Source organism: Drosophila suzukii, chromosome 2R (genome assembly GCF_043229965.1).
Source record: "Drosophila suzukii chromosome 2R, CBGP_Dsuzu_IsoJpt1.0, whole genome shotgun sequence".
Classification (NCBI taxonomy): domain Eukaryota; kingdom Metazoa; phylum Arthropoda; class Insecta; order Diptera; family Drosophilidae; genus Drosophila; species Drosophila suzukii.
In genome coordinates this window covers 4,676,207-4,701,456 of record NC_092081.1, presented here as the reverse complement: position 1 = coordinate 4,701,456, position 25,250 = coordinate 4,676,207, and the positions used below count along the sequence as shown (strand labels likewise).

Genomic DNA, 25,250 nt, shown 5'->3' with positions numbered 1-25,250 from the left:
TTCAACAGAAGCGAGAGCTTTCCTTCTTCTCAGTGAGATTGCGCAGTGCATCGTGTCCTAACTTAACCGGTAACTTCCTGAGAGAACTGGGGAGTGGAATCAGTGAAAGATAAACTGGAGGAGAGAAGCGTGCGATGTTTTCAAAGATGATAAAAATAAACAAATTCGGGAGAATTATAAATACCAGGAACCGTAATTATTATAAGTTTTTTTTAAAATTGATAAAAAATCCATTATTTTTGATAAATAAAAATATGAGTTTCTAAAAATAATCCTTTTCGTTTTAGTTTTATAATAAAAATCAAAAATAATCTATTTCTTCCCTGGAAAACCAAATGGTTATACTGGCCTTCTGCATCCGTGCAGATGGTATTATTGTTTTAGTCAGAAAAGCAAATCTATCCTACCTAAGCATGCTAGTATATATATATGTTCATGTCTTAACACCTCCCCATCAAAATGCACTTGTCCTTTTTCTTGTTCTACACAAACACAATTAAGGCCGAGAATACAATAACTAAATTATTAAATAACAAATATTCTAGGATTTCTTTTTCTCAAGAAGGTAACTTTCCTTTAAACGACTATTAAAACTAACCTGTCTAAATCCTCGTAGCTAGCTACTTTTATCTATAGAGAAAGATAAATATATCTTCAAGAAATTTCAATTTTTTTAAAAACATTTTTTTCGAGTTCCAGCGCTATTATAAACTTATTTTCCTGTTAACCAATGGCCTATCCTGAACTCTAGACGTTAAATACCATGCGTTCCCTGAAACTCACATATACGTTAGAATCCGTGACCATACACTGCTGTATCTAAATCGACATTCACTGCATAACGGCTTATTAATACCCCATCTTACAAAGAAAGTTGTTCATTTTTTTAAATTTTTTAGCTTGCAACACGTGGGGGATTTTGTTGTCGTTCAAATAGCTATATACTGCCAGTGATGCTTATCAAATGACTGTTGTTGCTGAAAAAGGGGAGTACCCCATGAACCACTCCTCTAGTGCAAAGCGTGTGCATTTTCACAGCCGTTTGAACTTGCCAACATTCGCAAAATGTGCAACATGGCGTAAAGAATTCTTGTTAAGCGCAGCAGTTAGCTTTCGAGGAAGCATCAGTCCCGCCCGAAAAACTTTACTTTGCATCAACGCAGATGCATATGAAAACAAATAAATGAAAATATTAAATTCCAACTCCTTGCGTATATATTTTTTTATCAATTAACACTCCATTTAAAAACCTTTTGTAAATTTAATTTAAAACTTAAAGTGTTTTAAAATATTTTTGGTTCAGCTTTAAAGCTTTAAGTAATTTTAAATTTCAAGTCATGACAGCATTTGTTGTTGTTTGTGTAGGCTTTTTCCTAACTTTCGAGTGTGGGTCATGAAATAAGCGTAAGGCCACTTGCACAAATTGACTGTTTTGACTCAGTACAAGGTCACTTGCACTTCCTATTTAAAGCTTATTAGCCAGTTTAGGTTTATATTATTATTTATATTTTCTGCAAAGTGTGAAAGCCATATTCATTTTATTTTCACTTCAGATATGGTTACAAATATTTAAAAAATCAAAAAAATTCAGAAATATATTTTAAGACATGGTTTTTACTTTATTGATTTTATAAGATGTGTATTTAAAATATTTAATTAATGTAGATCTTTATTTTTTATTCGAGATATTGTTTTACATCGATATGGACTGGTTTTTACTCCTATTTTATCTTCATCTCGAGTTCTGATAAACCGACTTCGACCATTAGGATTTTTATTTTGGTGCCAATAACACGCCCTTCATCTTTTCTATGCCCATTGTAAGGATTCGTTTGTTATGTGTGCTAGAGCCCGCCCACATTAAATTTAAATTTAAAGAAATCAAGAAAACCGGTGCTTTCAATGCCATCGAAAGCAATTGCGAACGCTGTACAAAGCCCACTTTCACTTCGAAGGACACAGGAACAACCCACTGACATAGACGGGTTGTCAGTCCCAGTCCATCATCGACTGTTCGCTGATGCGCAAAGCGGAAATCAGACGCCATATCGGACGGACATGTTCGACAAGCCCCGTGCGGAAATGGAAAGCTGGGCCAAGTATTGAGATTACAAAATTGACTAGATAAATATCCAAACAAATATACTCTCCAGTTGCTGCAGGCCAATAAAACGCAGTCAGTGCCCGGCCCTTTGTTTGGCTTTCGTTCCAAACAGAGATGTAACCCAAGTCATTTGAGGGAACAGCACAATCGATTTCGAATTTGCAGTAAAAATGCAAATTCCAGATATGGGGATTGGGGCATGAGAGGTCAGAGCCCCTCCCAGATGCAAATCCCAGTTGACTAAGTTTCGTTTTGTCAAATGCATCAAACGGAGGAAAACATGGAATCACGCAGCATACGCAAATGACACAGCTGCAATTCCACTTGTAGATACATTTGCAGTTGCAATTTCAGCTGCAGATACAGATACGTATGTATTGAGAGCTGTAACTGAAACAGTTTCGTTCTGTGTTTAGCTTAGGATCGGTTTTAAAAGCGTTTTCGATCTCTCCACATATGAGTTCGAGAAGCTTATAATTTGATTATTTACAAATATTTTACTTTAATTATCATTTTAATAACAATCATCCGCATTATAAAATTAATATTGTATATGTCTCATATGATTTTTTTCATAACAAATCATAACAAAAAATCCGTATCAAAAATCTTGAACTTGGTATTACATTATATAGGTTCTGTTTGCATTTATATATTTATCCTTATCTGTTGCTCCCATTGGCTTAGTAATGTGTTTGTTGACCCATTAGGAGCCACTCAAACCGACTCGCTCTTTGGAAGACGACCTCGCTGTTGACGTTTTTATCTGCATCTTCTCGCCCTCCTCAGAGATACTCTGTCATCCGAAATCCATTGAGCGTGACGTATGAGTATGAAATTCTTTGGGGTTCGTGTGGAATATTCTGCTCCATATTCTCTATCCTCACTGTCAGTCAGACATGGTCTATTAATTTTATTAGTGTCATTGCATACAGCAAGTCTCGGAATTCAGAATCCGCTTTGCTGAGGAGTTGCTTTTTTGTGGTGGGAATTCTCATTTAGTTTCCTGCTATTCTTGAGTGGCTTGCGCAAAAAAGTGCAGTAAATTTCATGAGACCGCAAAAATTGTCCAAACCAAGATGTGTATATACTCAGAAGAGTTTTCTGTAAGTAACTTTTTTCGCACAGGTTTTAGCTTTGACCCAAAATACTTCATAATAATCTTTTTCTCCCAGCAGCATAAGTAACGCTTAAATTTTCTGATTTATTTGTTGCATTAGTGAATGTTGTAGGAACTAGGTCCTGGCGGCCACTTCAGAGTGTCTGGGCCTGTCCTGAGTGCCTAAAAGTATTTGACTCTTGCCTGTTTTATTAAAAAACCAACAATTATTTATCTAAGGGGGTTCTTAGATTTTTCGAGTCAAAGTTTCATATCAATATAATATATATTTTTAACTTCTCTTGTAATTATAATATCCTGCACTTTTCCAAATGTTAAACAATTTAATGGAACCTTTACTTAATTACCTCAGTGAATACCCAAGAAAAAATTTCCCTGCACAAGAACTCCGAGGAAATGACCGCAAAGTGGGAAAAATGCTGTTTTAAGCTATTTTTGACTTACAGGACCCAAGTGCCCAACATTGCCCAACAGGACATTATCAATTCCTTGTTGTTTTACTGCTTTAAAAATGCTCAAAGTCATTGGAGTAAACAAACAGAGACACGGGCGCAAATAAACATGGCACAGTGGGGCAATGGCACTACAGTAAACACTGCAGCAAGTGGAACGCAGCCAGGCGTGCTAATTGTGTCATTTACATTGGCAAACAAGTGCGAGCGAACAAGTCAAAGGCTCAAACAAATTAATGCGGCTGAGCGCATCTGCCGAGCTCTTTGCACAGTGCAATTAACGGCGACCGAGGAGGCAAGATATGCAAATAATTAATTTAAGAGGACTGCGGTCAAGGGGTAAAAGCAAATACATGAAAAAAAAATCTTGTCAGAAGTGGGATTCGAACCCACGCCTACAGAGTAGACTGCGACCTGAACGCAGCGCCTTAGACCACTCGGCCATCCTGACTTGATCGTGATGTGTTCCAAACACCATCACGTTTCTAACACTACATTCTAACGCCATCTGTTGAGAACTTTCAGAATAAAAGGCAAGTTTTCTTGTTTTGGGTAAATCAAATGATCAGAAACAGCAGTTCAAGTTTAATGACATGACGTCACGACGAAAATAAATCAATCTATTATAAAAAGAAACGATGAAAGTTATTTTAAATAATATAATTAATAAATAATTATTTTAAATAATGATAAATAAATTGAACATTTAAATTCAAATTATTAATTTATTAATAAAGCATTATATATACAGTTAAAAAAATAAAGATGGTGTGGCATGTTGTTATTATTATAATTGTTTTTATAAATTATTCTTAATTTAAATAAAATCGTTTATTTTAATAAATACATAATAAAAGCATTATAAGTTGTCCGATAGTAACTATTCGGCCACTACGAGCAACTTCTGTGAAAGTCTGTGCATTTGATTGAAATCAGATTCTGACATTAGATAATATTTTTTGATTATGCTAAGGAGCACGCTAATGTTACTTTGAAATGCGATTCCTGGCACAAGGAGGTACTCGCCAAGTGGCAGCTTCCACAGCAGGAAACATTTTTCCCATCTGGAGTTGCAGGTGGAGGTGTTCAGGGAGCTCCTCGAGCGCCAGCGGTTCCAGTTCCCCAACAACTGGCTGTGTGAGGACAACATCGAGGGTAAGTGGTCCGCCTTCAACGAGATTATCAAGCGAAAGAACATGGCCATCCAGACGCAGATCTCCAGTCTGCAGACCAAGATCGTTGTCGAGGACAAGCCTGTGGAGGCACGCACTGCGAATTGGTAGAAGTCCAAGCCCACGGGTGGCAAGATCCGGCCAGACGATGCCCTGCAACAGCTTCAACAGCTTGAGGGGGTACTCCCACTTAAAGGAGGAGCGCGACAACGTGGTAGATTATTCGACAACTTTAAATCGAAAACCCCTTTCCAAATCAATATATTCGCTTACCGCTCAAGTAAAACTAGAAAATAGTTTCATTTATTGATTTATCCAGTATTTCATACGATCCAAAATATAATAATGCATTGATACTTATTTGTAATAATTGCCTTACATCTTTATTTATTTATAACTCATTTCGTTATTATTAAAATTATGTATTTGATCAGCGTGATAAGTGTTCAATTTCGAAATCCGAGATACGGGTACGAACTCCTGCCCTCGTAATTTTTATAGAAATCGAAAATGTATGTTTTTATCAGTTGAATTATATTTTAAAGAAACGCAACGTTTCCACAAAAATTGCTAAACGTTTTCTAAATATATATAGTTTAACTAAAAATATGACTACAATTTATTCAAAAAGATCTTGCACATCTAAAACAAATGTTTTTATTTTTTAGTTCGTTAATTTAGGCCTTTTTGTTGGCCTACTAGCGTTTTCCATTTTTATATATTTTGGTACTAAGTCTTTCATTTGTTGCATTTTAATTTTGACTTTTCTCGTTACGTGTTTGACATAATATATTTAATAAAATTCATTTGATGGTTTTTCTTTAACTAAATTGAGCTAAAATATATTTTACACTTGCCTTTGTAACCTTTTTGCCTTTGTGTAATTAAAAATAATTTTTGGATGGTTCCATTTGTGTTTAGATGCTTTTTTCTGCGCCAAAAAGAAGCATATGCCAGGGAAATTCTTACGGTCTTTACTTTGCAGTTGTTGCTTTTAATTCATAATCAAGTCGCTTTCTTTTCTTCTTTCAACATTTCATCACTTCAAAATTTCCATACAATAAACTTAGCATAAAGGAGTACACTAAATATTAGATTTATTATACACATATATGCATTTATATAGATGTGTGTATATATCGTATGTACATAATTAATAGGCAACCACTTAAGCTTAATATAAAAATAAGTATTTTTTATGCAATATTCATTTGCCACAAAATGTTCTAAAAACCGAAAACTGTACAGTTTACAATATTCATTCTCATCATCGGCAATCAGTTATCATTATCTTTATCATTGTCAATCTGTTCAACAGCATTCTAAGCACATGCACAGCGCATTTCCAAACCAAACCCAGCTGCAGCTATGTACCAACAAAAATTCAACGAACTGTACTTTATTAGGATGAGAAACGAGTAATTTTCAAAATTCTAGCAAACGAAAGGGAACAAAACCAATAGGTAACTGAGAACTTTCTGTCTTTACATGCACAATATGACTAATCGTTTTCTCATATGTTTTGCTCGGCTTTCGGATCTTTTAGGACTTAAGCTAGGTTGGTTTTGGATTTGGTATGCAGGCCTATGCCGTGTGGGGTGCTACTAAATCGCCATTAGTACACACTAGCTTCATTGCTGCTGCTCCACTAATGTAGTTGTCTCCGTGTTGTTGTCGTTGCTGCATCTGATAGCCCTCGTTTAGTACATTGACTTTCATGAGGCGTACATGCGGTTAATATCATGCTGATATCTGTCCTGGATATCTTTGCGCTTCAGTTTAAAGGCGGCCGTTACCAGTCCCATGTCCGGAGACCAAACCTCCTTGCACAATGTGATGGCGGCGGGAACCTCGAACTTTTGCAACTTGCCTGCAAGATAAATTTATTCGATATCAGCACATAGGAAATATATTAATGTCTCCACAGTAGCTTACATTTCCGCGCGTGTTCTGCAATTTCCTTGAGTATAGCCTTCTCTATAATGGGCGATGAGCACAGCTCCTCGAATGTCTTGTCTCCCAGTCCATGTTTCTGGGCCAGTTCCTCAAGATGATTTTGGTTGGGGACGACCAGCGCCACTGTAAACTGCTTTGTGGGATCTCCGTATACGCAAATGTTCTCGATAATTCCGCACGTTTTCAATTCAGATTCAACCTTGCCCAGGGAGACATATTCGCCGGCCTGCAGCTTGACCAGGTCCTTCTTACGATCTGCAGAAAGCGGAACATCAGATACGGATCCGTGTACATTCTATTAGTAAACCTACCTATAATCTTAAGTACGCCATCAGCTTGTATTTCGCCAATGTCGCCGGTTTTGAACCACCTTTGCCCGTCCTCCTCGAAGAAATCCTCGTTGGTCTTGCCGGGTAGCTTGTAATAGCCCTGGGAGACACAATCGCCGCCAATGAGAACCTCGCCCTGAGGATATGGCTTGTTTGTGACGCGGTAGTTGCCTTCTTCCCAGTTGACCAGACGGATGTCGCAAACAGTCAACGGTCCTCCAGTGCGCCCATAGGTCATATCACGGTCTTAAATTGGGTTGAGTCGGTTAGTCAATTTTAAAAATAAGCGTTATCTGCAATCACTTACAATCCATAACTGTGGCTCCGGACGTGGTTTCCGTGAGACCATAGCCCTGAATAAGGTCCAAGCACAGGCAGGTCTTGATTTGCTCATGGGTGTCTGCTGACAGAGGCGCTCCACCGGACATGATAATGCGCACTTTGCCGCCCATCAACTTTGCCACCTTCTTGAATACCAATCTGCAATGAATTAGATTTAGTAACCAACTCATGACCATGCTAAGTGCACTCTTCTTACTTGTCAATAAGCGGCGTATTGTAGCCCCTCTGCACCCACTTGACTTTGTACTGGTAAAGGAATTTGAAGAGCGATTTCCTGAACGCCGAGCCCGAGTTGACCTTGTCGTTAATGCCCTTGGAGATGCGATCCAGAATCAGCGGCACCGAAGTCATGCAGGTGGGCTTCAGCACGGTGGCGTCGCCCTTGCAGCCGCGTCGGATCTTGCTGCTAGTGTCGATCAGGGTCAGAGGGGTCGAGTAGCCGATGGGAACGCCGGTCATGAGACACACACTCTCCGCAACCAATTCAAAAACGTGGGCCAAAGGTAGGAATCCGATCAGAACATCATCCGGATAGATAGGAACCATGTCAACGAAGCCCTTCATCGTAGCAATGCAGTTCTTGTGAGACAGCAGTACTCCCTTGGGTGTTCCAGTGGAGCCGGAAGTGTACATGATGATGGCAATGTCGTCGCCCTTGGGTGGCACGTTCTCTGTGGGATTGCAAACAAAATTAGCTTTGCTCATATCATTCTTATCCAGGCATAATTATCAAGCCGAGCATGCTATCCCCGTCCTGTCACCTCTACCTAAATTTTTAATAAGTACCGAACCATTTCGGTATCGAAGAAAAATTGTTTCAAAATTGTGTAGGTTATCTTTTAAATTAAAGACTCGAATCAGAATGGCCGAGGTCCTAGAGGAGTTCATCACTCTGACGCCATTGACTTGTGTGCAACAGTGCAATGCCCTGCTAGGCGCCACATCAGGAAAACCGAGAAGCTGCTTTGTGTTTTTCACTCTTTTTGGCGTATACTGCGGGGTCCTCGTCCTTCGTGCATATCGAACATATTCCTCGAAACAAGGAGGAGATGGGGAGAAGATATCAGAGGGAGTCACACTTGAGGCAAAAGCGGATGATCTGAACTTAGAACCAGGTCCGAGCCCAGTGAAAGAATTTGTGGATCAAGCGAAGCCGATCCTGTTGCAGCCCATAGAGTTTTCCAGCACTGACATGCGGTAAGACAAGTAAGGTGCTTAAGATCCATTTAAATATTCGGCCTCTCAAACAGATGGCGCTATTGCAACCACATGCCTCAAGCTGATCTAAAACAAGACCCAGATAGTGATGACGAATTACCCGAGAAGAATGGCCATGATGAATTCGATAAAAATACTAATGTGGGGGACAACGATGACCCCGAAGCCCCCACAGTATCAGAGGCCACTTCCACATCGAGGGCAATGTCTCGGGCGCATGAGGATATTGTCGATGGAGATCATGCCGAGGCTAAAACCTTTTCGGTGTGATGGCCCAATGCTCATTGGCTAACAAATTTATCGTTTGATCGATAATAAAACAAATCACACTTACCGAATTTGCTTTCCTGTCCGGTCTTAACCACCTGGCTGAAGGGCAAGATCTTGACGCCATCCTTGAAGCCAGTGGTCTCTGTCTTTTGCAGCTGATCCTCGATGTAAATAATGGTCTTCACCAGCGGGCACTTGTCCAGCAGAGTCTTGAACTTGGGCAGCAGATCGTGGGAGGTGATAACCGTGGTGACCTCCGTTTCGGTGATGCCTGGCAACAGATTCGCATGTTATTTCGGGAGCGCAAACATGATTAGGCAGTGTACTCACAGTGGGCCACTCCATCATCGCCCAGTGTGGCATAGACGGTGACAATGGGCATAGCCTGCTTGAAGCATCCGTGGGCAGCGATCATCCACTCGGCCCGCGTTTCGGCAAAGATGACAATGTTCTCGCGTGGCTTCTGGCCCAGTTCCCGCAGACCGCGTCCGAAATTGGCCGCCGTACGCTCCGCCTCGGTGAACGTCTTCCACTTGTAGTCGCCCAGGTTGTACTTCTTGAAGACACGGCCGTTCGGCTGCACCTCGTCCTCCTCGCTGAGGATCTGGCGGGTGCCCAGGCAGCGCTTCGACGTGTACGTCTTTGCCACATAGTTGAAGACCTTCTCCAGCGTGTCGATGTTCTCCTGCAACATCTTCACGTGGACATCACGCGGCGGATCCGTAGTCCGGTAGGTCAGCTCATTGTCATCGTTCCGCACGATCTTAGCCTGGAAAATGTGCAAAATCGGGGCGATTAGTTTAACGTCGTGCCAGAGGTTGCGATTTGAAAAAAACGCCAGATTAGGGGAGGGACACCATAGAAAAATCGACAGAGAGATAACAGACATGTGAGATTTTGAGGGTTTGTTGAGGTGAGGGCCATAACTCAGGAGATCATGTTTCGTTGACCAACACCAAAAAGAGTCTCCAAACAGGGGATTAGACTCTGGGTACGAACACCAGTCCTTGGAACATTTATTGTGCGTGTGTAGTGTGTATATGTGGGGGTGCCCCAATGTGTTTGTGTGTGTGTGTGTTTGTGTAATGTGTGTATGTTCCATAACAGATAGTATTATAAAATTATTAAAAACACATTTGCAAAAGTTAAACCTCAATGTCATCCGGCGCGTACTTGGACTCATCGACCAACATTTTCTGGTTAATGGGCTTTGCCTGTAGAGGAAGGAGGAGTTGAGATATGCGATGAGAAGCTGGTTTAGCCATAGTATCGGATAAAGATTTGCTAGTCCCTAATATACATGTACCATATCACCCTTGTTATTTATGATCCATCAGCCGGATTTCACTAAAAGCAATGTATAGCAATTTACTATTTAAGAAGTTTATAGCAAGTTACACACTAAATTTATGATGCAAGCGGTTTTAGCTTTTGACGTTAACATAACCGAAACCCATAAACCTTATCAGGCGACTGAAAAGGCCAGCTTTTTGGCGCTCCATTTAGATAGTGAAAATCAGATAAAGAGACCCTCAGATGGGCATTTCCTGAACGAGTTTTAACTGGAAATAATTATATTTTTGTTCTAAGAGGTCTACATTTTCTTCAGTTTTATAGGGTCGTTTATTCAATTGCTAATTTAATTCTTGTGCAGCGAATGTTTTGATCCGTGACTATTCAGTTATTTCAGTTTTTTGAAAAGACTGTGAGCAACGCAATGGTCCAATTCAGCAACGAAGTCGAATAATTCCTCCATGCACGTCTCTGTTGTTTTTGATTTCCCGTTTACACGATCATTGCACTCTTGATACTTTTTGTAAAGGGAATCAATATGACCCTTAGCTTGGCATTTCTCCCTAAGGGCTGCTTGCGGATCAACTAACTCCTCTTCGTCATTCTCGGCCTTAACGCCAGGCAGCCAAATCCAGCTTTTGAATGGCATATTTGAAGTTTTTAAGAATATGACGAATTTATTTTCCGGAGAACAGTTACAGTTAGCTCTTGTTTAGAAATATTTGTGTTATACCTCGGCTGACAGCTGAGGTCTTTTATACTATCATGGCTAACTATGCATAAGAACGTAAGATAACTTCCTAGTTTTTCTGCAGGTAACAAAATCCCCCATTGTCTTACGCTACACGATTCTCTTATCAGGACCACCTGCGTTGTCTTTATGAGTGTCCTAACATTCGCGAAATAATAAAGCAAAACGAAATGAAGAAAATCGCTTGGGCTAATGGCCGTATAAAAAGTGAATCTCTGATAAAGACAAATAGATAGGGGAAAAAGTGGACCTGGTCAATAAATCAAAAGTCATGCACGTAGATAGAAAATAGAAATGAAATAAAAGAGGCACCTGCCTGGAACAAGCTCCGAGGTAAGGAAATTAACGTGAAAAAACGTAATCAAACTGATAAGCAAGGGTGCAGTTTTCAAAAATATATATACGAAACTAAAGCAAGCGATTGTAGCTAGGTAGCCAAGTATCTGTACTTTGGAACGGTCAGGGCAAAGTCGAAAGTATTTCAACTACTCGATTCTAGAGATAGTTACAGCCGTCGCACTGATTGGCCGCGTAAGTGAGTGGCTTTTTTCACTATTTTCCACTAGCAAAGTTAGTTCGGATGCCTGCCAAACTACTCACCTTCACCCGACGCGAGTCCTGTCGGCGTTTCCAGGGTTTTTGCAGCACCAGGTAGACCGGCAGCGTGATGATGTCGTACATGAAGGCGATCGCCTTGATCGCGCCAATGGCGCTCTGCACCCAAAAGCTGTCCATTCTGAAATGGCAATAAAAAATACAATTAGTGGCCAATTGGTATGCAAATTTGAGTAGGGAAGAACTATCGGTTTCCACGGCTCATCACGTATACGCCCCGGTTTCTCCCACTGCACCCACCCACTCGTTGTAGCGCCGTCGCAAGCCGAAAACCAACTGATATCACCACCTGCTGCTGCTGCCACTGTTAGTTAGCAGGTCTTGAAAGTCCGAAAGCGGAAAGGGGTAGACTCTCACGCTCAGTTCGATTCTCGGTGCTCAGAAAACGCTTTTCAAACGGGCGATAGCAAGTGGAGCGCTCCGGGGTGTTCGGCTGTTTATCAGCTAGAGATTGATTAGCCGTAACGAGCCGAGGCCAGAATCGCCAGTAATACCTCACCCTCATGGGGCCCGAGTGGTACGCCATTGTAATGATCTAAATCTTAAGTGTACATATGTCTGGAACTCGTCTGGACCTTTCCAGACGTCTGACTTCTTATCGACCATCGAAGAGCAATCTACAGCCAACTATATTGGTTGGCAATTACCCTATAAAACGTATCAAAAATGAAGGACATTTGCTATATTTCATTAATCATCGAGCTATCTTTATGATGTGAAATACTTCACAAAAGGTTGACCTAATTTATGGGTCGTACTGCTTTACACTTTTACGTTAAAATTCTTGACTTTTTGTTTTGGAACCAAGTAGCTCACTAAGCTATTTCTTCCACACGGCTATCTATAGTTTATTTTTGTACTTATCAACACCCGAAAAACTCCCAATATTTTGTCAGCAAATCTCACTTTCTTTGCAATTCCATTAAGAGTGCCGCCATTATTTCGGTTTTTTATCACTTTATTTAATTGCATTTAGACAAAACACTCATGCCAAATATTTTTAAATTTTGTTTTCTCATTAAAAATTTGACCGCTTGTCACCAGAACACTAGATAAACTTATTATCGCAATGCTAAATTAATTAAAATAGTACAAGTTTCATTTGAAAAACGGAAGGGTACTGTACTAGGAATTTGGCTTATCCGTAATTGATTATCGCCCGTGGTTGGGTTAATTTGAAAACCAGTTACTAACTAACTAAGCTAGAAGCTAGTTATCTTCGAAAACGAGTCATGCTGAGATTCACATTTATTCATATATAAAATCGAATAATATATACAGCTTATGTGTGGCAGTTTTTACAATTCATAGTGCAAAATGTAGTTGAAGACTACACACTTGATAAAGACATTATGTATAAGTGGTGGCCTGATCAGCAAATCGAACATCAGCCTTGAACTTCGATTGCGCAAGTCGGTATGACCATTTCCATGAACGATAGGATTAAAAATTTCAGTATTTTACAGGAAATATTATTGGTCACTTCCTATTAGTAATTTTATTTATTTATGGCTCAATTACTTGGTTTTAATTAACATCTCAAGCAATGAAATCTGCATTTGTAGCTGCAAATGTGACTCGTTATTCTTGGAGAATCCCAATTCCAAAAACTCTAAAAGATTACTTTTTTTCTTTGTAAGGAAAAATTTGAATGAAAGACAGTGTTTCTAGATGAAATACATTGCACTATAATATTTTTCCCCATATCCAAAAAAACCATAACCAAAAGCTAGCAATAACACATGGAATACAATAAAAGCAAGCATAAAATTATACAGATTTGATCAAATATATCTACTTACTGCGCATCATCTTCGATGAACATCTTGCCGCTTGATTTTTATTTGTCCGATCTTTGAATTCAATGGATTATCTTGATGGGTGGTGGGAACAAGTGAGGTAGGGTATATCCTCCAAAAGAGCTAAGCTCTGATAGATGGCAAGAACGAACAAACAATGGATGCTACAATAAAACGATGATGTCAGGTGTCCCTCTCCAGATGTTGTTCTGTTTGTTGTTTTCACCTGCAACCGGAAAGAAAACGAATATATGCATTTATGTAGTGAAAATGAGAAGACAACAAAATGGTGGAAATACAAAAACAAGGAAAGCATGGAAGTTTGCTTAATTGCATAAACCGTAACCAAAAGTGTTTAATGACATAATAACAAAAATTCTTAACCGAACAAAGAAAAGCCAAAACTTTTAGGATATGATATAATATCGTGGTACACAAAGTAATTTCCCATTTCCACTCTTTAAATAGATAATAATTATCAAAGCAAGCGAAAATTAGGTAACATTCTGACCTTCATAAATGTTATAATCAAATCAGAAATTGAAGCCCAAAAAAGTTTATGTTATGCATTGGGTTTTCTGGATATCTGCCAAAAACCAAAATGCTGATAATAAAAACATGAAAATTGATTAAAGATAGTATCAACAAATAAAAGAGTATATATAGAGAAAAATTAAAATTAGACTGGCAGTTTGAAATAAAAAGCAAGAGAGTGGTTGCGTAATCGGACTCTCTAGTTCACACATTCACTTTCTCTCTCTCTCTTTCCTATACCACCCATTAGTAAAGGTAGATAAACATTGGAATAGGTCGGGGACATCAATAGAAACTATACAAATTCGTTGGCATTAATTTACACAACTTACGAAAGAATACGTTCTCGTTTTTTATTGTATTTTTGAACAAATGCCGAAGGCAAGGCCAAAGTCCGCTATACCAAGGTTTATCCGCTTCGAAAGCCAATATCAAATGGGTTCCTTAGAATCTGCCGTCACTGATAAACAACGAAGAGCATACCATAACACTCTAGAGCGCCCAAAGTTCACAACTTATGCAATCTCTCAAAACTCTCAACTCATGTGATATGCGAGTGATATAAAAGGGTATATAAATGTGAAACTTTATTTCAGTCCGCTTCGGTGGAGTGCATTGAACTGGCCCCAAAATACAGATCTTCTGGTCGGTTATCCCTCGTACCGCCGTCATATGGTTTAAACTCGGCGCAGAAGAGACGTAAACGGTGTGAATACGTGTTTTGTTTGCGAAGAAAGAGAATATGAAAACATAACGAAGGCTGCGCAAACAACACAATTCGGTATTTAAATATATGCGAAATAAAAAAGTTTGCGAAACAATCAGCACAGTGGGTTAAAAGTAATTTATACAGTCAGATATGTATTACTTTGGCAAAACCTCCAATATACAGTAAAAAGCTTCTGTAAATCGAACCACACTTTCGATTCTCCTTTTTTTTGCTAATAAAACTAGTTAGACTTTAACTTTTCTTAACTGCAAATTGTCCTCTAAACGAAATCCGAAAAGATTTTAAAAAAATATATGGTATTCAATTTAGCTTTCAAAATTTGGTTCCCGCTCCCACTGTGCAAAGTTCAAAGCGTTCAAGTGGCGCAAAACACAGGCGAAAGTTGATTAGCTGCCGTTGCAGGTTAGGAAATGAAAATTAAATGAAAAACAAGAGGAACGCTTAGATCGACTGCCCCGACTATAAGATACCCGTTACTCTGTTTTAAATATAATAAAATTCCAGGGCATTTTGACTAGCGCGGCTTTCATCGCCGATGATAAGGCACGGCACCTAGCGGACGTAAGCGGTACTACTGAACATGCGAAAACTGTTTAACTTGTGATATTCAGCAATAATATAGGTGATCCATAAAATCAATTTTAACTCACAGTGTAAATTTTACACTGATACAAAATCTTCAAAAATGTGGGCAAACATTAGCGTTATGAGCAAGTTGCATAACTTTGCAATGGTTACCAATCGACGCGTATTTCGGTAAAGAATACGAACAAATGGTCTTAGGTTAAATCTTCTTAATTGATATTTTTCACCTGAACCAATCGACTTATTAAAGGCCTTAGTACCGAGTACTGAAGAAAATCACAATACCTTCCGGTGAATAAATTGTTTTGATCGGATTATCCTAGCAGATGTTCAATTTTAGGGCTATTCTGCTGTTCATAGTGATACTTTATAAGGTCGGGTAACTCTATGAGTACCGGGTATAATAATATCGAATCGTTTAGAGTTACATTATAGGTCGGGTACAATAATTTTCACAGTTCACTATGTGATATTCGGAACTTGAACACCGCGGTCAAAGTATCAACTCTAAGTACAAAAAGAGTCGTATTATGAATATGAAATAGGAACGCAGAGAATGGCGTGTTGGAAACAAAGGTTATGTCAAAAGTTCTCTCTAACTAAGCAATCATTGTCCGGTTGAAAACAATAAGGAAATTGTGCGCATTAAGCCTGTGATTACTGTAATCTGTACTTTGGACGCGACACGCCCCCCACACCGCCCCTCTGCTCAGTACAGAGCGATGTCGCACATGTGAACAAATTATGGTGGTTGCGCCTAAATAAGCACTACTCTAAAAACTGATTGAATCTGATTTGCAAGCCTTTGGGGTAGATGGCACACACACGGCGTATGCGTAATGTCTTACAATGGTTACTTTAAAGTTTAAAAGGTACAGAAGGCTAACAACGTTGTTAAAAATATCGAATAAAGCTTACTTCACACTCAAAATTATTTGAATGGTTTTAAACAATTTTACGATTCAGTAAAGATTAATTAATAAACTTAAAATGACATTTCCGAAAAGGCAGTTTTGCTGGCTATAATCGCATTATATTGGGTGGGCAAGAAAGTCATGTCGTTTTTTTTAGTAATCGTTTTTAATCTAATTTATTTACGACTAATCGAGCACCAGGGTCACACTTTTTAGTATCGTTTTAAAGCTTATTGTCTTAGGTACTATCGACGAAAATTTGGTAATTATTCGATAACATTTGTGGAAGCTATAGCAAATTAAACATGGAGGACCAAAGTGAGCATTTTCGGCATATTTTGCTTTTTTACTTCCGAAAAGGAAAAAAAGCGGTCGAAGCTCGCGAAAAATTGTGCGAAGTGTATGGTAAAGATGCCATGAGTGATCGCCAATGTCAGCGCTGGTTTGCCAAATTCAGGCTTGGAGATTTTGGAGTTAAAGACGCCCCACGTTCTGGTCGACCATCGGCCGTTTTTGACGAACAAATTCAGGCTTTGCTGGATGAAAACCGGCGCTATTCAACGCGGGAGATGTCAGAGAAGCTCAGTGTGTCGCATACAACGGTTGAAAACCATTTGAAGAAACTTGGCTACGTAAGCAAGCTCGATGTTTGGGTTCCGCATAACTTAAAGGAAATTCACCTAACTAAGCGTATCAACATCTGCTATTCTCTGCTGCAACGGATTAAAAACGATCCTTTTTTGAAGCGGATCATTACTGGCGACGAAAAGTGGGTTGTTTACAATAATGTCCAACGAAAAAGATCATGGAGCAAGAAAGATGAGCCAGCCCAAGCCACATCAAAGGCCGATATCCATCAGAGGAAAGTTATGCTGTCTGTTTGGTGGAATTGGAAGGGTGTAGTGCACTTTGAGCTGCTGGGACGGAATGAAACCATCAATTCAGATGTGTACTGTCGCCAGCTATCCAATTTGGCGGAAAAAATTAAAGAAAAGGAGCCGGCACTAGCTAATCGCAAGAGTATAGTCTTTCACCATGACAACGCTAGGCCCCACACATCTTTGGTCACTCGGCAAAAATTAACGGAGCTGAATTGGGAAGTGCTACCACATCCACCTTATAGTCCGGACTTAGCACCTTCAGATTACCATTTGTTTCGCTCTCTTCAAAACTCTTTGAATGGTAAAAACTTTGATTCAGATGAGGCTGTCGAAAACCACTTGTCTCGATTCTTTGCTGGAAAAGACCAAAAGTTCTTCGAGCGCGGAATTATGCAGCTGCCCGAGAGATGGTCATTAGTGGTCGAACAAAACGGCCAATACATAATTGATTAATTATAAGTCCTGATATAAATAAATCATCTTTGAAAATATTGAAAAAAAACGACATGACTTTCTTGCCAACCCAATAATGTTTAGAAAAGTATAATTATGGATACTACGGTTCAATGGGTTCGTATACTGATAAGCTTTATGGTTCGTTTAAAAAGCACTTTCGGAAGTAAAATTGTTGACTTTTTATACACAGATTAGCTTATAACCCGAAGCAAATACAAATACGAAATATGGTTAAAAAATCGAAATCATTTTTCTACAGGCAGACCTAAGCTGATTGCGCAAGGCAAAACTGTTTCTAATTTAAGGGGGAAACTCACTTAATTGCTTCTATTAAAACAAAGGCACAAACCTTGTATTAATTACAACTGACAACGGTAGGTGCTCGTAACTGTTTTTCCCAACTGCAGTGGTGCTAAGATACACAAGCTCATTCCGTATTCGTATTGATTGCTATTATTATTTGCGTACATTGCACGACAGACTGCAACCGGCTGAAAGGCATTGTGCAAACGAACAGCACGTTGTGCTTGATTAAATCTGAAAATACACCTGGAATCGCCACGAAAATAAAGAGAACAAAGTAGAGCAAACCTCGAACTTGAAACAACTTTTTTGCTGGTGCCTACAAATTGTGGTTTTTGATGGCATTGCAACTTCACAAAACGGAAAACTATAAGTAAATGAGCTGCCAAAGTCCAAGATCGCTTCGAGCTCCAAGCTCAGACATTACGAAATCGCGTAGCAATGCCAAAATTAAAGCGTTCTACATTAGTTGTATAGAACAGCAACAAAGAGAAATCCTAAACTTATAAAGAACACGTCACCACAAATGCCTCCGACATAAACGTGTCCACTTACGTGGACTTCATTTGCGTTTATCATACAAATATTTGGTATATTTCACTTTGTTGTGCGAAGTTGCGCAGCAGAAAGTGAACGAGTGACTCAACTCTTACCTTTTTGTTTGTGAAATACTTTCTCAGCCCTAGTTTTCGACACCTGTATTGCCAGATTCTCCTCGATCAGCGCTTACAGTGTTTACAATTGAATACGCTACTATAGTGCTTGCATAAATGTTACTTGAACTTTGGTCAAGGTGCCGGTTATTATGGGAAATAGTAGGGGCACTGATTGCCTTGACATTGGCGGGGGGCAGGCGGTGGCATGAAGTGAAAATGTGAGAACGCGACATTATTCTGCCCGCCGCGAATGCGCATAATGCAAAATTTAAATTAAAGTGCAACATTTGATTCATTTATTTTCATACAGGCGGCATTACGTGAGTGTCTGCTATATCTCCGTCTGTCTCTCTGTCTCGCTCCCTCGAGCGGTCGTTCTCCGGCGAATAATGGGGTAACAAAATCATCGTATGACTGTGTCAAAGTCCAAAATAAAAATACTTTTTTTGCAGTCGCAGTACACACATAAAAACGAGAAAAATTGCTCAAACGAGATTGAAATAAAGACAACAACAATACCACACAGAAAGAAAATAATGGTAGTATAATCATTTCAGTTTTATTTTTAAGAACATATATTCGGGAAAAGATCAAGATTATAAAAATCGTGTTCTGAAATGATGTGAAAAATGGCCTAAAAAAAATATTTTGGTCCCGATATTCAACTCTGATTTAATCCCATATAATACCTGATAAAGAAAAAAATCATTTCAGTTTAAATCTGAAGTTGAAGCATCGGATTCACATGCTTTGGAATCCATATTCCAAATCCCATGTTTTGTAAATCAAGTGTTTATGTATTTTTCTTCCTATCAAAATAATTTTAGTTTATACTTGAAATTTAAGAAGAAACTAGTCTAGAATAGTTTCCTGTGTGGCCTCAGCAGCATCAGCAAGTGAGAACAACTTTTGCACGGGGCGTTGAATATTTCATTGAATGAAAATGAGCCACAGAGAAAGAGTAACAAACATGCCAAACAAACAACCGACTGACCGTGTGTGTGGGTGTGTTTTGGAGGCGAAAACAAATAAAAATAAATTTGATTACGCCTCGGAGAAAGAGAGAAAGGAGAGAGAACTACACCCACTCACCCGCAGGGAGAAAGAAAGATCGGAGAACTCTCTTTTGCACTCGCTCACTTCGCATGAATGCTCGAGATACGTATGTAAATTGGTGTGTGTGTGAAAGTAAGGCAGCCGTAGCGCTAAAATAAATGACCTAGACAAGCGAGTACTTATCTTTAGAGTGACCATCGAGCGCAGAGCACGTGCTCGAGTGAAATTTTCCAGAGGAAAACAAACTTTGGCCATGATCGTGAGAGGTGGGGGCAGTAGGCAAAGTCAAAAACCCGGTTTAATCGAAGCGGTACTGCGCGAAACCGGTTAGAAAATCTACCAAAGTCATGACTAAAACAAACACAAATAATGCTCATACGATCCAGGGGCTTAGATCGGAGGGGTTTTTACTACTCTTGTGCTGACAATGGCTATAGGATTTACCAGCACTCATTTCCCCCTGTTTTCCAAGCCACTGCCACTGAAAGTGAGATAGTATCGACTTGTTTTCAAACCTGCCGCTTGCCAAACATAGAACGTTTTCGAACCAGAAATAGAAACGGGAACCAAAGCAACGTTTCACAAAAATAAAGCTAACGAAAGAAGTTAAGTAAAAAAGTATGTTTATGTTATTCCAATAAAATAAGCAAAATGCACTCATTTCTAAAAAAGATCCCTAGAAATAAATATTCTTATTTAATTTCCATAAAATAAAAGAACATCAATAGCTAACAATAGTTTTTGGTCAATGCTATCATATTACATCTTCCATCATAGGTCGGTAATTAGAAGTCACCCCTATCTACCGAATCTGCAGTTACGTAAAATAAAGGATCGACATTTAAGAAAGGCAGAGATGTAGCGCAATCTGCAGCTGTTGCATCGGGCAATCCGAAATGTAACGGTGAAGTTAAGCTGTTGAAGAGCCGGGCAAGCTGCCAAATCCAGGGGTTGGGCAACAGGCCGATTACAGATTGTCATTACAACCCAAATTCCAGGGGTGGCTAACGACCGAGGGCAAACGGTGGGCGGGGTGTGGGTCAGACACCAGTCGCCAGACATCGCGTGACTATTTTTGACTCTGCGCCCGAGTATTGGGAAAAGGAATACGAGAATCAGAAACTGCGGCTGCACAGTACAAATTTCTAAGTTATCGAATTACAAAATACAGAAACTTTGAATTTTACTATATAATGTAAATAGTGGGATTGATTTAATATCGCATTTTGGATACAAAATGGATGTTTTCATAATTTATTAATGTTATGGTCTCTACTGACCACACAATAAAAAACTTTTGGGTCAAAATGTCCAATATAGTGGTTAAATGGAAACTGCAAATCTTCGTATTGCCAATTTCAACAATGAAATAGTATCTCTCACAACAACAAAATGCACCCAACTTACTATTGTACGGTAATTTTACTATTAAATAGTAACCAAATTGATTAATAAATATTTTCAGAGATTAGCTAAAATTGCATATTAAAAAGGTAAACAGTCCAACTTCTATAAATCCAATTTCTTTCTGCCCATTAGATTTTGTCCAATAAAAATAATAATGCCAAATATGTAGCGATTTTGATTCAAAGACCAAAAACAATCACCATTTTTCTATAAACTGATTCATTTTCTTTGTAAAATGTTATGAAAATTTTGGTTCAGTGTGGCAACGGAAAAGTCACGAGGCACTGGGCGCAAGGAGGGTGGCATTCTGGGGTGGTTGGGTGGCAAGCGGCAAGCACTGTGGCACGTTTTTCCTTCGATATACCAGCTGAAAATCGTATGAGTTTCAGGGGAAACCTTGCCGCCGTGAGCTTAAAACAAAGTACAAAAATAATGCGGCGAAGAGAGAATTGTTGAGAGCCGGTCGCCTGTGAGTGTGAGTGTACTGTACTGCGCTGTGACTTCAGGGCGAAGAGCGAGCGAGCGAGAGAGAAAGCAGAGGCAGCGACCAGGGGCAGAGTGTGAAAGGTCAAAGAGCAAATTGTTTACATGAGGCAACCGCAAATGAGAGTCGGGCGGAAAACTGGGCGGTCTGGCCATGAATGAAAGCTGAGACCGGCAAGCGTGGCCCGCCCACGAGGTGAACACTTTTCGAGTGGGAGGGGGTCGTTGCAGGTGGTGGAACAATGGGCGTTTCACCCCCTCTCGACATTCTTCCGGATGGTGTTTCTTCTGCTATTAAATTCCCATAAGCTGGGTTTAATTAAGTACCTTAATAAATACAGTAGTACTCCTTTAAATCAATAAACTTATGTAGGTTTAGAGGGACGATATGGTTTCAATTTTGGAACATATTTTTTTTTTACCTTTGAATGTACCTAAAAATACATTAATTAATCATACCATCTCAAAAGTTCATTTCCTCAGTTCAAAAACCCTTTACGGTCTACGTCTTGCGGTCTCAATTTAGATTAAAACTTTTGTATTATAAACTCAATATCTCAAGGACCTTTTTTGTAAAGTGCTATTTTTACTTTAGTTTACTTATTTAGATCCAAGTAACACTTTAATAAATAAAGTAGAATTGTAATACCAGGAAAAAAATAAGAGCCCTTTAAGTTATTTTTAAGATCTTCATACGGGTGGACATTACTTACATTTGTAATGTAAAGCATGATTTTTAATCCAATAACATCAGAAGAGTTGTAGGTCTCAATATTCACTGACGACTATATTTTAACTACATTTGACTTGAAGTAGGGTCAAGTTAAGCAAGTATTTCATTATTTTACTGTATTAAAAGTAACACTTAATGCTTCAGTGGGGGTAATATTCTAAAGCTACAGATACATTTCTTTAGTTCCTACCTTTGTGACCCGGAATGTACCTAATTTCGGACGTGGGCACTTAGCTTGCTTATCGCAGGTCTATCTGCACCGGCTGAACCTCTAAATTCCTCCCAGTTTGATGTACTGCCTAGTAGAAAACAACTACTACCGGCAGCGGCGATGTGAGCGATATTCCGATTATTAAGTGCTTCCACCTCGGCTGTCTGAGGCGCGTTTCCGGCCACAGTGGAAGCCGCGCCCTAGAAACAAAAGCGTGGCATGAAAAGTGCAACCTACCCAGCCACTGGCTCACCCACCACCCACCGCCCACATCCCGCCGCCCACCGCCCACCGCTCAGCTGGTCTCGAGGTATTGAAAACAGATGACACACGGCACCCACGAAGATAAAACTCGCATGATTTTCAGTTGGTATAACAAGCCGAGACAAAGAGAGCGATATGTGCAGGGTGCGAGAGAGAGAGGGGAGAGGTAAGAGCGAGCTTGCGCAGAACGCGTTACAAGAAATTTACACGTGCAAGCCAAGTAGGGGAAATCCGTCAAGAGAGCGAGAGAGCATAAGAGAGATATTTTGTTTATGTGCGTAGGTTTAAAATGGAACGGGACCCTTCTGTTCGCATCTAATTACAATTTAAACTGCCTTGGGAACTTGGGAAGGAATGCAATTAACAGGTTAAAAATAACCGTAAGGCGGGGGAAAAATACAGTCAAACTTCAACAAGTCAAATTATTTGAACTGCAAGTTCAGAGCTATTAAAAAACGAAATAAACCTAAACTTTTCAGAGTAATTATAGTTTTAGAGGAATTTTTAATTACATTAAATTCTTCCGCTTGACTGGACTTTAAACAGACGTTAAAATAAAGCCCCTTGTAAACTAAAATGTATTTGTTTATTATTAAGGTCAAGGTATGAATAAAATGTAAACATTTTTTTCAAATACTTTTGGAAAGCCTTTTGGTGTCTAGACTAAGTATAATCAAAACCAAATTTATCGTTTGTATTTCGGAACTGATTTTAATGATTTTTAATGCGCAACTTAAAATTGTGTATTATGCTTTTATGTGCCACAGTGCACGCTCGATAAGAAAATACGTATTTAAAAATATCTCAATGAACAGAAAAAGACAAAATACAGTCTGAATACCCTTAAAATTTCGTGTTATTTTCCGGGCCACATAAAGAACTTGATATGAGGACTACTTTGGGAGGGCCGACTGTAATCGTGTGGCGAAAGCCAAACAAATCAATAAACAAACGGCAAACAAAATAAGTCTGGGCTGCCAATGGCAACCAATTGCATAAGGAAAGTGCAGTGCTTGCACCAGCACTTTGACTTTCAAATTGGGTCAAGGGAGGGGGCTGTTGATTGCTGGCCAACTGAATTTATTGGGTAAATAGATAAGGTGGCGTGACATCCAAAAAAAAGAGGAAAAAGGAAGCCGGCGAGAGAGACCGAATCCAGACTTACCTACGTGTGCCTCAGAGAGCTGTATTCTCAGTTCTAGACGGCGGAGGCGGGATTTTGGTGGGCGCACATGCAACGATTTTCAGAACAAAATACAGAATCAGCCAGTGGATCACGGATCGAAATAAAACACCGATTATGTAAAATGACGTTTTGCCAATGAGAACGCACGCACACACACGCACCCAAACGCACACGTAATACCAGCATAAAATAAGATGTTGCGTTGGCGTCAACGCCGTTTTCCCACTCGTCTCTACAGATACTTGTTCTCGGAACCTTCGGACTTTTCCTTTAGATAGTCTGCGCTTTAATTGATAAAACTTTCGCAAAACTTTCACAAAACTGCACAAATGCTCACTGGCACTCACACAGACACACGGCCAGGGCAGCGCGCACGTGTGTGTGTCGGTGTGTTTATCACGCCACTCGAAAATCACTTTTCTACTTACACACACTCTGGGTTGTACTTTAAATTGCGTTTTAGGTGCTTTTGTGATTTTAGCTTCAGCTAGCTTGGCGCCCGCACAAGTGACGGAAGACGCACAAAGAACAATAATGTTGCCGCCGCTTTTTACTTTTCCATCCGCGAACGAAACTCACTCGCTGAGTCCCAATTGGAATTTGTTTCTGAACTTTTCGCCGTTCGCTTTTGCCACGAGATTAATTTCTTTCTCCTTCGCCGCAGCGCTCTCGCCGCTCTCTTTCTCTGCGCCTCTCTCTGCCCACGCACACACTCGCAGCCGTCAAATGCCGATGATGACTGCGTTCTGTGTGTGTTGTTCTGGCGTTTTCAATCAATCTTTATTGCAATTGATTTGTGTTCTCACTGCATCGGCTGCATATTAACTCACATCATGCCACCAACATTTGCTGTTGGTTCTTAGGCCCTTTTTCCTCTTTTTAGCGGTTCTGCAGACTTACTTTTCGAAATCTATTTGCATTTTTGCTAGAGATGGAACCAATTCGATGTTATGCGATGCTATCGATACTTCTATAGTTCAGTTAGTACCGATATTTCTAAGAAACCGATTTTGGAACTGAACCAAATGAACTAGTTATCAAGTGATTTAAAAATCAGTTAATTGGTAGCCGAATTTCATTCGAACCTTGTTCATTTACATGTCTTTTTCAACTAGGTTATTCCCTAAGGCGCTTAATTGCTGAATTTTGATCAGCTATTTATCAGCTGATTCATACAATTAACTTAACAGCTTAATAGTATTTCAGTTTTTAGGGAAATATTTCATACATTTTCCGAAAATGTTTAAATAAAGCGATAATTATTACTTTATTACTATTATTACTTTTTAAATGTTAGTGTACTTGAAAAAATGTCACATGAATAAAAAAAATGCATCCATTTACAACAAATATTCAATTTGACGTACAAAATATTTTCGCATTTATAAAAATGTCGTGTAGAAAAGATTGTCGAAAATGCATCAGGACTT

At 39.4% G+C, this 25,250-nt stretch overlaps 3 protein-coding genes and 1 non-coding gene across 9 annotated transcripts; 1 reads left to right on the top strand and 3 right to left on the bottom strand.

Moving 5' to 3' along the window:
- Positions 1 to 4,044: 4,044 nt before the first annotated feature.
- Positions 4,045 to 4,127, bottom strand: TRNAL-CAG (transfer RNA leucine (anticodon CAG)). Its single transcript has one exon. It is a non-coding gene; the product is annotated as a tRNA-Leu (tRNA).
- Positions 4,128 to 5,124: 997 nt separating this feature from the next.
- Acsl (Acyl-CoA synthetase long-chain) lies at positions 5,125 to 24,423 on the bottom strand. Of its 6 annotated transcripts, XM_036813830.3 has the most exons (12): positions 24,249 to 24,423; positions 23,800 to 23,832; positions 13,425 to 13,647; positions 11,608 to 11,743; positions 10,115 to 10,177; positions 9,294 to 9,732; positions 9,028 to 9,234; positions 7,672 to 8,146; positions 7,441 to 7,613; positions 7,116 to 7,379; positions 6,784 to 7,059; positions 5,125 to 6,718 (listed from the first exon to the last, which is right to left on the bottom strand). In XM_036813830.3, exons 3-12 carry the CDS (start codon positions 13,445 to 13,447, stop codon positions 6,564 to 6,566), a joined length of 2,211 nt encoding a protein of 736 aa, XP_036669725.2. In that variant the 5' UTR covers positions 13,448 to 13,647; positions 23,800 to 23,832; positions 24,249 to 24,423; the 3' UTR covers positions 5,125 to 6,563. The 6 variants fall into 6 exon arrangements, with proteins under 6 accessions (XP_036669725.2, XP_036669729.2, XP_036669726.2 ...); XM_036813834.3 differs by lacking the exon at positions 13,425 to 13,647; XM_036813831.3 differs by lacking the exon at positions 23,800 to 23,832.
- On the top strand, positions 8,323 to 9,027 carry LOC108019801 (uncharacterized). The gene is made up of 2 exons (XM_017087805.4): positions 8,323 to 8,672; positions 8,726 to 9,027. Exons 1-2 carry the CDS (start codon positions 8,338 to 8,340, stop codon positions 8,961 to 8,963), a joined length of 573 nt encoding a protein of 190 aa, XP_016943294.2. The 5' UTR covers positions 8,323 to 8,337; the 3' UTR covers positions 8,964 to 9,027.
- UQCR-11L (Ubiquinol-cytochrome c reductase 11 kDa subunit-like) lies at positions 10,306 to 11,036 on the bottom strand. Its single transcript, XM_017087806.4, has one exon. It carries the CDS (start codon positions 10,903 to 10,905, stop codon positions 10,645 to 10,647), a length of 261 nt encoding a protein of 86 aa, XP_016943295.1. The 5' UTR covers positions 10,906 to 11,036; the 3' UTR covers positions 10,306 to 10,644.
- Positions 24,424 to 25,250: the final 827 nt, after the last annotated feature.